The sequence below is a fragment of the Eleutherodactylus coqui genome, chromosome 12, assembly GCF_035609145.1.
Source record: "Eleutherodactylus coqui strain aEleCoq1 chromosome 12, aEleCoq1.hap1, whole genome shotgun sequence".
Classification (NCBI taxonomy): Eukaryota; Metazoa; Chordata; class Amphibia; order Anura; family Eleutherodactylidae; genus Eleutherodactylus; species Eleutherodactylus coqui.
In genome coordinates, this window is record NC_089848.1 from 40,118,050 (window position 1) to 40,132,304 (window position 14,255).

General features: G+C 41.4%; 1 protein-coding gene across 2 annotated transcripts in view; it reads left to right on the forward strand.

Moving 5' to 3' along the window:
- ACAD11 (acyl-CoA dehydrogenase family member 11) overlaps positions 1-12,470 on the forward strand; it is a 74,055-nt gene extending 61,585 nt beyond the window's left edge. For both annotated transcript variants that reach the window (XM_066585367.1, XM_066585368.1), the window contains 3 exons: positions 101-217; positions 4,512-4,621; positions 11,457-12,470. In XM_066585367.1, the coding sequence (XP_066441464.1) occupies positions 101-217; positions 4,512-4,621; positions 11,457-11,568 (339 nt within the window). In that variant the 3' untranslated portion in view covers positions 11,569-12,470. The remainder of the gene's footprint in view (positions 1-100; positions 218-4,511; positions 4,622-11,456) is intronic.
- Positions 12,471-14,255: the final 1,785 nt, after the last annotated feature.

Genomic DNA, 14,255 nt, shown 5'->3' on the forward strand with positions numbered 1-14,255 from the left:
TTTCCCGTCATATACTTTGTGCTGACCTTTGTAACTTGCTTTACAGGATGGACATTCATGTATATAAACAAATGTGGGCTTTGTGTTTTTCGTCACGCAGGAAGTGGTTGCGCACTGGATAGCCGAGAGTCGCATTGCAATTGAACAAGCCAGATTGCTCACACTGAGAGCCGCCAAAGCCATAGACACCGTTGGTAGCGCACGAGCTCGGAAAGAGGTACAGGATATAGTGTTATTACACTCCACATCTTGTTATTGTTACCATTCTGTTGGGTCATTTAAACCCAGTTACATTTGCATAAAAACAAGCTTTGACCATATTGCCTAATAGATCGTATGGACATCATAGAGCCGGTTCTTGCGTTAACCCCCTATGAGCCAGAACAGAAATGTGTTTTACAAAGTAGGGCCTTAAACCACCATCTTGACAGCTTAAAAGATGTATGTATGATATAATATATATATTACACACATCTACATCTGCAACTGCCTGCAGAATATTTATAAAAGAAAGCCATCATGCAATGTCAAATAATACAGTACTTTAATGAAAAGCACACACAATACTCCTAATTTCCCGAACAATATATTACCGCACATAGTGAGAAATTTACTAAGATCTGCATTTTCTCCAACACATTATGTGCCTAATATATGAAGACGCGTACACCTCTTCACATATTGGGTGCATCTGGGCACCTCCTTGTGCCCACACAGGAATGTATGGCAGGTCCGGGTGTACATTTCTGGTATAATTGATGCCAGTTTCTGATGTAAATTATGCATAAATGTGTCAGTCTGGGGTGACCGCATCCTTTCCCGACAAGTCACGTCCGCTCTTCGAGAAAATGGCAGACCCGGTGCAAACAGTCAAAAGTCTCAAAAGTGTTTTTTATACCAGAAAGTGACAAATTATTTTCTTAATGTTCCTCATTGTGCCAACAATAGTTCCATTGAGTGCCAATATAAAACCTTCATATAATATATAAAAATATTCAGTAGTTTTGTTCAGGAGTCCTTCCGCCATTTGTGTAGCGCATCTTTGGACTCATTCCATTTTATCCATGTCTTTCTGTAGATAAGGTCTCCAGAACTGACCCCAATATCCCAGATGTGGTCTTACCAGAGCTCTATAAAGTGGGATCACAATCTCCCTCTTTCTACTGGTTATACCTCTAGTAATGCAGCCTAACATCCTACTTGCTTTCTTTGCTTCCTCACTGCACTGTAGACTCAATTTGTCAGAAATCAGAAGCCCTAAATCTTTCTCTTCTGAAGTCCTGGATAAGCCAGAACAGCCAATATGATACTCAGTCTGAGGATTTATTCTCCCCGAGTGCATTATTTTACATATGGAGACCTTGAACTGCAATTTCCATTGTTTTGACCATTTATACAGTAAGGCTAAATTGTTCTCCATGCTCAAGACACCAGCAGGAGCATCAACGCTGTGGCACACTTTTGTGTCCTCAGCAAACAGAAAAACCTTTATAGCCCTTTTACACGGAAAAATTGTAAATGCCTGTTCACTGTGAATGGAGGTGAGCAGAAGCGATCTTCGCCCCGCTCTGTGCTAATTCACTAAACGAAGATCACTGCAACGACAATTTGGCGCTTCTATGCCTGACAATCGTACCGTCTAAAAGGGCCTTCACCCATTAAATGTTCTTATGTGTCACTTATGAACATATTATTAGGCATGGGACCCAGGACAGACTCTTGGAGTCTCCACTTGTAACACATCCCTATACACTCCGTTAAGAACACTCTGATATTTATCTTGGAACCTACTGTGAATCATCCGGACTATTAATCGTCACCGGGGCAGTAATTCTTCAAATATAATCTGAAGATAGTCACTGAAGAAGAATCTATTAAAAACTACTAACTTCATTAAGGAATTTTTAAATCCAAAAATGGACAGAACAAAACATATATAAGGATAGTGATGGCTTTTGGGAATGTTAGACACAGAATCCCTTGGCTCCACACTCAGTCCGTTTGCCAATGATCCCGCTATTTAATGGATATTGCGTATCAAACTCCCAAGTTCATCTTTCAGCAGTACGTGGGATAATAACCTTCCATCATTTGTCAGACACGGTCATTGGGTCAGATGGGATTAAACCCTTTTCCAATAATGCATGGAGTTCCCCTAAATTAGGGACTCCAGGGTAAATCACGAAATTCTAGATAGACCGAGAGGAGTATTGTGATTATACAGAACTGCACCTTATACGTTTGAATTAAAGTCCTCCATTCACACTTTTTTAGATGTTTTTTTTTGGTGCACAAAAGTTGCTCCTTGGGTTTTAACTTTTATTATTTATTATTTTACGTTATGTGGTAATTTAGCTGATGCTAAAAAACCACTAATCCCAGGTGGGTGCAGTATTGGAGAGGAGAGGGTTAATTGACGATTAGGGCCACCTAGAAGGACCAGGGACTAACCCTTCTAGGGTAGAGGAGACACTATCCTGAAAGCGACCCCAGTAGTGCGCATAATAAGAGGCATCATTAGGGTTTGCTAACTATCCCTATAGCTGACTATCTGGAAAAAAGATAGGCTGTCTCACTAAACTACATCATCGACGCGTTTCTGCAGTGTTTTAGCATATACACTGCTTCATCAGGATGAATTATGAGGTATAAAAGGGAGCGGCCGTGATAACTGGTGGCATCCCAGTAGTGAGTGCCGCGTGTCTGATACAGACAGCGCTTATACATGTAAAGCTGGGCCCCGCAAACCTGTTCTGTCCATTTTTTGATTTAAAAATTCCTTAATAAAGTTAGTAGTTTTTTAATAGATTCTTCTTCAGTGACTATAAGCGGACTATTAAGGATTAAGTCCAGTTTTCAATAATTTAAGGCCCATTTATTCGCAAAGATAATCTCTCGAAGGATTGAAAGATTAAAAGTTGTAGCGATCTTTTTGAATGAAGTGTTAATGGACACTAATTTTCAGCGATAATCGTTGCGTGTAAATGAGCCTTTAGCTATGAGATTTTTATGTGGAACTGTAGAAAAGGCTTTACTGGAATCCAGATAGGCGATATTCATGGCACCACCTTCATCTACCTCACTGCTATCTCAAGTGAGATCTTACAAGGCTCTGTCCTCGGCCCAGTGTTTTTCAACATTTTTATAAATGACCTAGATGAGAGAATTGGAGGGGAAACTGATCAAATTTGCTGATGACACAAAGCTAGGAGAGATAGATAACACTATAGAGAGAGCGAGGATTCAAAAAGATCTAGACAAGCTTGAACAGTGTCAAACAAGTAAGATGGCCAGCCAACACATAGGAATCCAATCAGATTCTCAAATGCTTCTCATAAAAAAATCCATTCTTTATTCAGATGCAATAAATTCACAGACGTGATGTTTCGACCACCATGCTATGGTCTTTGTCAAGCTTGAACAGTGAGCGGCGACTAACAGAATGGTATTTAACAGGGAGAATTGCAAAGTCCTACATCTGGGCAAGAAGAATGAAAAAAAAAAGCACGTACAGAATGGGAGGAATTGGCCTAAGTAGCAGCACATATGAAAAAGAATTGGGTATACTAATAGATCACAGACTGAACATGAGTCAACAATGTGATGCAGCAGCCAAAAAAGCAAACAAAATTCTGGGATGTATTAAGAGAAGCATAGAGTCTAGATCACGTGAGGTCATTATCCCCCTCAACTCTTCCTTAGTCAGACCTCATCTGGAATACTGTGTCCAGTTCTGGGCACTCCACTTTAAAAATGACATAGACAAACTGGAGAAAGTTCAGAAAGAGCTTACCAGAAGGACGAGTAGTGTGCAAACCATGCCCTATGAGGAATAGTTATAGGATCTGGGAACGTTTATCTTGCAAAAAAGAAGGCTGACAGGAGACTTAATGGCTGTCTACAAATATCTAAAGGGCTGTCACAGTGCAGAGGGATCAGCCCTATTCTCATTTGCACAAGGAAAGACTAGAAGCAATGGGACGAAACTGAAAGGGAGGAGACACAGATTAGATATTAGACAGTGAGGGTGATCAATGAGTGGAACAGGTTGCCACGGGAGGTGGTGAGTTCACCTTCAATGGAAGTGTTCAAACAGAGGCTGGACAAATATTTGTCTGGGATGATTTAGTGAATCTTGCACTGAGCAGGGGGTTGGAGCCGATGACCCTGGAGGTTCCTTCTAAATCTATGATTTCCTTTAGAGGGAACCTATAATGTTGAAACTGTAGTTCAATCTGCAAGCACCATGTTTGAGAGCAAAGTGAGCTGAGCAGATTCATATATAATTTGGCATTATGAGGTAACTACAAGGGGTTCCATCATTTGGCACACTAAGAAATGGATGCCCAGGGACATATCCCAGTTTGCTGCGCACTAACATCATCCCTACAAATGTTTCTTTCAGGAAAAATGTCCCTCTATGACCTCCATTTATTTGGAACGCTAAAAAAACAGCGATGCATGTGAGCTGTCTAATTGTGTTCCTATTCTTGATCTCTTATGTCTTGTAGATTGCAATGATTAAGGTTGTGGCACCTAGAATGGCATGCCAAGTGGCTGACCGGGCAATTCAAGTCTTCGGAGCAGCGGGGGTATGTCAGGATTCTCCACTGAGTTTCATGTAAGTGATTGTCTCTGCAGATTCAAGTTGTGGAAACGTCTATATGCACATGTGTACTCCAAATGTGTCTGAGAGGTTTTGTGCAGAACTTTTTTAAGGAGGCTTACCAGTAGAAAAAAATGTAATAGGAAAGCCCTGGTTGTACAAGCTAAGGTACTAGAAGTGACATCCTGAATTCAGAGCTGCATTACTGCCCGTCTGATGATGCCAACAAATGAAAATACCCAAATCCAAAGGCAAAAAACTGATATAATGTAAAAAAAGATACATATTTAATAACAGTATCATTTTTATTTTTTTCATATTACATCATTCAATGCAAACATAAAAGAAAGCAAAGTGATGTAAAAAACATTGTGCACATCCGTGTAAGATCAGACGTATTGATTAGTACAAGATCACAGACAGAAATCACTAAACACTAAAATCCAGATATCAAAATAGTATGAGGCGAATGCATCCACCAGAGCAAACAAACTGTAATGTAATAACCACTATATATGTCTAAGAGATATCACATCCGGGTATCACTACAAGTGTAGCTTCCTCAGGGGATTCTTAATCCTACCCGTCTGATGGCCGCCATGTGATATAAAGTACACACACATATTGCTATGACTGTAGCTTCCTCAGGGGATCTTCAAGGCAACCTGTCATCTCAGAACACCACCACAAACTAAGTTATGATGCTGATCAGGTAGGTGACGGGGAGCCTGGGGATGTATTCTTTTATACTCGCCCGTTGTCCCGTCCCCGTGGTGTACTGAAGATTGCATGTAGTCTGAATCTGACATGTTGCAGAACACTATGCATGTGCACCTCCATACAGTTCTATGGAAGAGCGCACGAACGGCGATCTGAATTAAGTCAGATTTAAAGACGCTCAATCTTCAGTTGGGTACACTATAGTAACGGGGAGCAGGTGAGTATAAAAAAATACATCCCCCCAGCTCCTGGAACAGCAATACAACTTAGTTTATGGAGGGGTTCCGAGGTGACAGTTTCCCTTTAATCCTACATGTGTGATGGTCAGCTATGTTAACCCCTTAGTGATGGCCCCATTGCCTTTTTATGTCCTGGTTGGCTGGGCTTTAATCCTCAGCGCCATAAAAACACGCTTGCTCAGAGGATAAAAGCCCCGGGGCCTGTGGACGTGACAGCTCCATGCTGACGGAGGTGGCCAACAACCTAGAGCTGTCAGCGGGGCTGCGATGAGTGGTTCCCGGTCATAAAAGTGAATGAAAAGTAAATACAAGTTTAAAGATCCAACACTTTCATAGATCGGATCCATGAGGGGAGCTGAAAGTACTCGCCTCCATCCTCAACGATGTCTGCGACGTTCTGGTCCTTCCATGACCTGACGTCGTCTTCTGTACATGCATGAGAGACATCATATGTTAGGCGCATGTGCAGAAGGGAAATTTGAAATCTCTCTAGCTCCCAACTTACCATGTGTAGCCGAGAGCAGAGAGATATCACTGGGAGCTGCTCTATGCATCGGAGAAGAACACAACGAGAAACACTTAAGTAATGTTTCCAAGTTCTTCTGTTTTATTTCAATAGAAGAAGTTATATAGTTTCATATACCCCACAAAGGCAACAATTCTAAATCTGCAGCATGTGTGATACTTCTCTCTTAGTAAAACATTGCAAAGGTTAATTATGACAAAGCTGCATGCTCAGCGTCTGAGACCCGGTTAGTAAAATGTAACTACAATGCCTGTCTTTTGCACACATACTTCTTGCTATGCACACAGCACAAATAATACGCACACAACACTACTGCGTAAAATATGATTCAATACTTTCACTTCACATTATCAGAAATCTTTGTAGAGTGCAGCATCAGGCTTTGGGCAATCATATCTCAGTGTAAAAGCAAAGTATTAACCCTTTCCAATCCAATTTTGGATTCAGGGTTTCCTAAAAGGCTTTTTTCTTTGTGCCGTTATACAACGGTGCCATCTGCTGGCTAAAACCAGTGTGTGTGCGCCAGAGAGATCCGACAGTGAAGTGGCTTGCAATAGACTGTAAGAATACCCTGTCGGAAGTCTTCTGACATTGGAGCTGTACAAGCTTCAATCAGAATGTAGTGTCGCGGAACCCTCCTTTGCGGAACCACGGCTTACTCAATTTGGAATGTTTACACCCTTCCATATTAATTCTGAATTGATAATGCGCATAAGAAGTTTTCACACTGACACAAGGTTCAGCATGCATAGCTTCCTCAATTCTAACTTTAATCATCGGCGTGTAGAATGTTTTAAGAGTTTAACATATCCGCCCATCTGGGCAGGTCAAAGATTACATAGATACAACGTATTGTTTAATTATTGGATAAGCATCTTGCAATTCTTCCATCCTCCGGTCATCTGTGATTGGCCATCAGGTGGTGGATGAAATGAGTGGGTTGTCTTGGAGCCACGTGTGGTTCCTTCGATATGATTGGATGTTACATCATGAACTATAAATTGCACAAACCTCCCATGTTATTTGCATACGTTTCCAGTAAAATTGCTTGGGTAATTTCTGCGGTAGCTGTTTCAGACTGCGGTTGTCCATGTCTGAGTTATACTGTCCTCCAAAATTGCAAAACAGATGGAAAATGTAACGTGTTTATACTATATATTATCTTGTCAGCGGTTTGAGTACAGAAGTTTCATGTTGGCTTCCCCATGTCAGCAGAGTTATAAAACAGATATTTTCATATGAGCGGAAGTACCTATTGCATAACTGTAAGAACATTATATTTGTAGCAAGACAGAAAGCAAATATGTATACAGAATGTTAAATTGACAACTGTCTATTGCCAAGGCCCACCGATCCATATAGATATATACTGGGCTTCCACCACAGTAGGAAGACACCAGAAAGTGGATTGGAAAGGGTTAAAGGGGAATTCTGGTGAATATACATGTAACGTCTGCTCCAATGCATATAAAAAACTAAAAATAAAATCTACCGTTGTGTGACTACAGCTCTTAGGCCGGGCGCACACGAACGTATGTAGCATCATGCAGGCTCCGAGATATACACTCGTGGCACACAACCAGTATGCAGTGACATTGTTTACTGACTGCATGCCGCCCACAGCCATATACTGTCTTGACATGTATGCGCATAATATGCGCCAACATAGAATATGCTTGCGATTTTTTTTATTTATTTTTTTTTTTCTTGTGCGCGTATTTCTTGCAAGTCGTGTGAGCGGCATCATGGCCGCCTATGGCAAATTAGTACAGCGTATAAGACGCGCAACACCCGCACTTCACTAATACGCCCGTGTGAGCCCGACCTTATGCATTGTGTTTCCTTGGTTACACTTTGATCCTGCACTCATACTCTCTTCTATCTGTCCAAGGAGACTCGTGTCTGCATGGGGGCTAGAATCAGTTTTTTGCTATTTTTTTTCATTTTAGATGTTTTTGGAACCATAAAAAGTTGCTGCGAACCTCGACTGTCCCCTTATAGTAGGCGGCTGCCGGAGGCTGGATTTACATGGACGGTTTCCTCGCATGTGTTCAGTCCCATTGCGATATGGATAGAACCTGTAAATGGGCGACTTTTCTCTCATTCAGAGTCCAAGACAGAAAAACCACCGCATGCACTATTTTTGGGTGAAACAGACATTATTTCCCATGAGGGAAAAAAAAACAAACTCGCATGTTTTATGTGAGTGTGATGCTTTTTTTACTATTAAAGCAATATGCAGTTTTCACGCTCGTGCAGTGTGCGCAGCGATGCGTTTTTGTTGCAGGAGAAATCGCATGATTACAAGCGCGATAAGAGGCAGAGATTCCTGGCCCAATATTGCACCCATGTACACTACCGTTCAAAAGTTTGGGGTCACATTGAAATGTCCTTATTTTTGAAGGAAAAGCACTGTACTTTTCAATGAAGATAACTTTAAACTAGTCCTAACTTTAAACAAATGCACTCTATACATTGCTAATGTGGTAAATGACTATTCTAGCTGCAAATGTCTGTTTTTTTGTGCAATATCTACAAAGGTGTATAGAGGCCCATTTCCAGCAACTATCACTCCAGTGTTCTAATGGTACAATGTGTTTGCTCATTGGCTCAGAAGGCTAATTGATGATTAGAAAACCCTTGTGCAATCATGTTCACACATCTGAAAACAGTCTAGCTCGTTACAGAATCTACAAAACTGACCTTCCTGTGAGCAGATTGAGTTTCTGGAGCATCACATTTGTGGGGTCAATTAAACGCTCAAAATGGCCAGAAAAAGAGAACTTTCATCTGAAACTCGACAGTCTATTCTTGTTCTTAGAAATGAAGGCTATTCCATGCGAGAAATTGCTAAGAAATTGAAGATTTCCTACAACGGTGTGTACTACTCCCTTCAGAGGACAGCACAAACAGGCTCTAACCAGAGTAGAAAAAGAAGTGGGAGGCCGCGTTGCACAACTAAGCAAGAAGATAAGCACATTAGAGTCTCTAGTTTGAGAAACAGACGCCTCACAGGTGCCCAACTGGCATCTTCATTAAATAGTACCCGCAAAACACCAGTGTCAACATCTACAGTGAAGAGGCGGTTGCGGGATTTTGGGCTTCAGGGCAGAGTGGCAAAGAAAAAGCCATATCTGAGACTGGCCAATAAAAGAAAAAGATTAAGATGGGCAAAAGAACACAGACATTGGACAGAGGAAGACTGGAAAAAAGTGTTGTGGACGGATGAATCCAAGTTTGAGGTGTTTGGATCACAAAGAAGAACGTTTGTGAGACGCAGAACAAATGAAAAGATGCTGGAAGAATGCCTGACGCCATCTGTTAAGCATGGTGGAGGTAATGTGATGGTCTGGGGTTGCTTTGGTGCTGGTAAGGTGGGAGATTTGTACAGGGTAAAAGGGATTCTGAATAAGGAAGGCTATCACTCCATTTTGCAACGCCATGCCATACCCAGTGGACAGCGCTTGATTGGAACCAATTTCATCCTACAACAGGACAATGACCCTAAACACACCTCCAAATTGTGCAAGAACTATTTACAGCAGAAGCAGGCAGCTGGTATTCTATCGGTAATGGAGTGGCCGGCGCAGTCACCAGATCTGAACCCCATTGAGCTGTTGTGGGAGCAGCTTGACCGTATGGTACGCCAGAAGTGCCCATCCAACCAATCCAACTTGTGGGAGATGCTTCTAGAAGCGTAGGGTGCAATTTCACAAGCTCACCTCAACAAATTAACAGCTAGAATGTCAAAGGTGTGCAATGCTGTAATTGCTGCAAAAGGAGGATTCTTTGACGAAAGCAAAGTTTGATGTAAAAACAATGTTATTTCAAATACAAATCATTATTTCTAACCTTGTCAATGTCTTGACTCTATTTTCTATTCATTTCACAACGCATGGTGGTGAATAAGTGTGACTTTTCATGGAAAACACAAAATTGTTTGGGTGACCCCAAACTTTTGAACGGTAGTGTAAATACAGGCTGATTTATCAAATTTTTTTTTTTGTATGTGTATAATAAATCATTCTGAGTTATAAAACAGAGATACCCCTTTAGGCTGCAGTCAGATGAGCATTATTTTTTTTTTGTGCACGCCTATGTGCGCAAAACATATTGTGTCTTTTGCGCACATATGCGCTAAAAAAAAACCCTCGTCTGACTGAGCCCTTAGGTGACATCAGTCTCTGCAGCAGCATTTTGTGTTTCACTCCCCGTGTTTCAGCAGTCCCCTTATATAGGTCGCTGCATGAGCCCAACTGTCTACCAACATCCTGACAATCTCCATGATGTTATATGCAGCACATGTGCAGATGGCCAGCCTGGGGATAAAGGGCAAACCCTGTGGCACAAGCAGGAAGACTGCTAACGCATTGGGGGCGATGATTATGCAAAAGACCGCAGCTGCAGGGAATGACTTCACTTAAAGGGGTGTGTTGGTTTTATTTATTCTCATATAGAATAGGAAATTATACAATCTGCTAATCATATATTTCAAAATCTGCCCCGTTATCTCTCCTATTTCAACTCGGTAGCCTCTGAATAGCCTGAATTAGAGCTGTGTAATGCATCAATGGTCTAACTGAATAGTATTGAACATTGGCATTAGTCATGTGACACCCCCCCCCCCCCCACCATATGTTTAGCTGCACTGATGAGATACATGAACAGAATTTCAAGTACAGACTGTATACTATGTATTGGACAACTACATATTTACTATTCCATGAGTAATAAATGGAAGGACCCACTCACATCTGCGTGGGAGGGTCCACTCACATCTGCGTGGGAGGGTCCATTCACATCTGCGTGGGAGGGTCCATTCACATCTGTGGGAGGTCCTGTTCAGAACTTCTGATGCAGAATCGGCAGAAATCTCGGATGAAATAGTGCAGCATAGTAAAGTGCTGGAAGCCGGACGGACTCTATTATAGTCAATGGGGGCAGTTCGGCTGCGGTCGGCAGTTCTGGTATTTCCATTGTTCGGCTCCGGTGGTGGAGCCAAATGATATGAATCACCAGATCTCTGGTGTAGGTGGGAAATGGGCTTTAGAAATACTGCAATACCCCTTTAACTGTATTCGAGTTATTCCCTCTGGTTTAGCCCTGTTTCCTCTCTGTCGGTCATGGACCGCTGACTGTACGGTTTGTATCCCTGACTTTAGTGACAAGTAAAGTAGCTTTGTAGTGGAGATGTTTGAGGAAGGTGCGTTGGCGAATGACCGACGCTATAAAGTAAGTTTCGTTCTCTCCATGGTCCACCCAAGAGGAAGGAAAGTAACTCTCCAGTAACCGGCCTCAGCAGGTAAATAAAAGTGAGAGGAACAGTGTGAATTCTGTATAACAACACTTTATCCATTGCTTGCAGGTACACATCTCTCCGGGCTCTCCGGATTGCTGATGGTCCTGATGAAGTTCATCTCTCAGCCATAGCGAAAATGGAATTGATGGAACAAGCAAAGTTGTTGTCAAAAATGTAAAACTAACCTTTATACTCGCCTTCCAAATCAAATACGGCTTCTTGTAATTTGAAAGTTAAAGTTGATTTTGCCCCTTAATACTGAAAGGGAGTCTGTGATCAGGGATTATGTTAGTGAAGTTTACCGGCTGAATGGGGCCCCGAATCCCCACACACGGTGCCGGTGTAAAGTCTGTGCTCTGTATGGCAAATATATTGGTTTTGGTATTGATTACCATGGGACCCCGTTGGACCCCGAGCCTTCCTTTTTGTATGGAGTACTCCACCTTACCGCCTGGTTGGTGAGAGGCCCCATGTGGTCAGAGTCACAAGTCCTACAAGCGCTAACATGCCATTGTCACAGGGTCATGGGGCACCTCTAAGCCAATGAGGATTCCTCAGCTGCTAACACCGAACTCCGATTGTTAATAGGATTGTATGTTCTACAATGTATGATGCCCGCCTCTTTCCCTGTAATTAATGGACTTTAGAAATTGTTATATAATTAGTAGCAGTGTAATTAAAGGCCACAACTATATATTATTGTCAGAATGTAGTTCTATCATTGACCAATTATGGGCGTGGCCAATTGTATCACTTTTCAGTGATTGCGAACTATTTTGCAATCTAGATTTGTACTTGATTTTTACATCTGCAGACGCGGTCTAATTACTGTCCGCTGGCAGATATGATGGAAGGTTATATACTCGGTTCTACTTTATAAGAAAAACTAAACAATTACATTCTAGAAATTAGAAAATTGACACTAAAACTTACTTTTCAATAAGTACATTTTATTCCTACAGAAATGCCTCTTTGCTGTAATTATGACATTTTCCTTAACTGATCTCTGATTTCCTTACTGCTGAAATTCATAACATTCGTAGATCTTAATAAAAACGCAAGAATTCATTGTTTTTCTCATTTTTGGCGTGGTTTTACATTGTTATGATTTGTATTTAACACCAAAGTACTTAACCTGCTTGTTGATGGTTTCCAGCCAGTATACTTTTTCTGAATGTGTCGTTCCAAAAAAGGCAGCGGGTCAAGGCAGAAGTTTATAAAGCATCTGGAGTTGTCTTTCAGCTACATCTTCTGTAACCTCTTTTATACTTCCTCCCGGAGATTCATCATTTCTATCCACTGTAAACCCACAGGTCACCCACATGGTTAAGATGGGGGAAATGAGAAATCCAGGAAAGAGGAGTTTTTGCTCAGAACTTGGTTTGTTCGGCTTTCTCTTTAATTGTATGGTACAGGCTGGATGCTTTTGGAATGATGGGTAGGTTGGTAGTGGGATCCATCATTTCCTCTCCTCATCCAGTACGGGGTTTTCTCTTGTTCCCAGGTCAGCTCAGGTGAGGCTATTGAGCTCATTACTGGGGCATAAAAGGCTACAATGTAAGGATTTCACCTGTAAGTGGATTGCAAACATCAGGTCAGCAGAATAATGGGAAAATCTATATGGAAAATTGGATGCAAATCTGTAGCCTATAAAACCTGATGCTTTTTGAAAACTCAGGAACTCTTTCAAGCTTTTGGCTTTTAGCCACACACAGAAGTTCTATGGTACACAGCCATATCTAGTGCACAACCAAGTGCAATAACAGAACATAAAACTTCTGATCATCAGAGCTCTAAACTAAAAACAGAGGTTCTTTCACCTAAACATAAAGTATAGCATGTATCACCCAACAGTCAGGATTCTCCAGACCAGAATTGTGCATCTCCCACACTCCGACACAAATCCCTTACAGTGGCTTCTGTTCTATTTGGTGGCCTATGAGGTTTTTAAATAGTTTTTCTCTCCAAGTATTTCCCCCCATAGAGACTCCACATGTTCATCTCCCTCCCATATAACCTCCCGTAGTGTGGGCTTTAAGCAGAATCTATATATAGAAAGGTGAAAGCCCTGACTGACTGACTGACTCGCCACTAATTCTCTAACTTCCCGTGTGTTTACAAACATGAAATTTGGCACGACCATTTTTTAGGTCCTAAATAGGAAAAGTAAAGGTGTCACATCTTGTTTATTCAATGCTAAGTGCAAAACTATTGGCACCCCTGTGTAATGTACCAAATCTAATTCTCTAACTTCCCAATGTCGTACAAATATGAAATATGGCAGGAGTATTATTTAGGTTCTAAAAAGGAAAAGTAAAGGGGTCACAACTCGAAAATTCAATGCTAATTGTAAAAGTATTGGCATTCCTGTGTAATGTACCTAATCTAATTCTCTAACTTCCCGCTGTCATACAAACATGAAATTCAGCACAACCATTCTTTAGTTCCTAAATGGGAAACTCAAAGGGGTCACAACTTGATTATTCAATGCGAATTGCAAAAGTAAGTGCAAGTGCCCACCTATGTAATGTAACTTCCCAGTGTGGTACAAGCTTGAAATTTGGCACAAGCATTCTTTAGGTCCTAAATAGAAAAAGTAAGGGGGTCACAACATTATTCAATGATAATTGCAAAAGTAAGTACACACCCTATGTAATATAACTTCCCGGTGTCATACAAGCGTGAAATTTGGCATGAGCGTTCTTTGGGTCCGAAATGAGGAGAGTGTAAGGGGTGGCATATCTACAGTGACGGGATCTGTTCCTTTAGATTGATTATTCAAAAAGGGGTTGAAAAAGGAACCTGGATACTACAGGCTGGTAGTCTTCTAACATGAGTAAAAAGTTTGAAGGGTTTCTAAGAGAT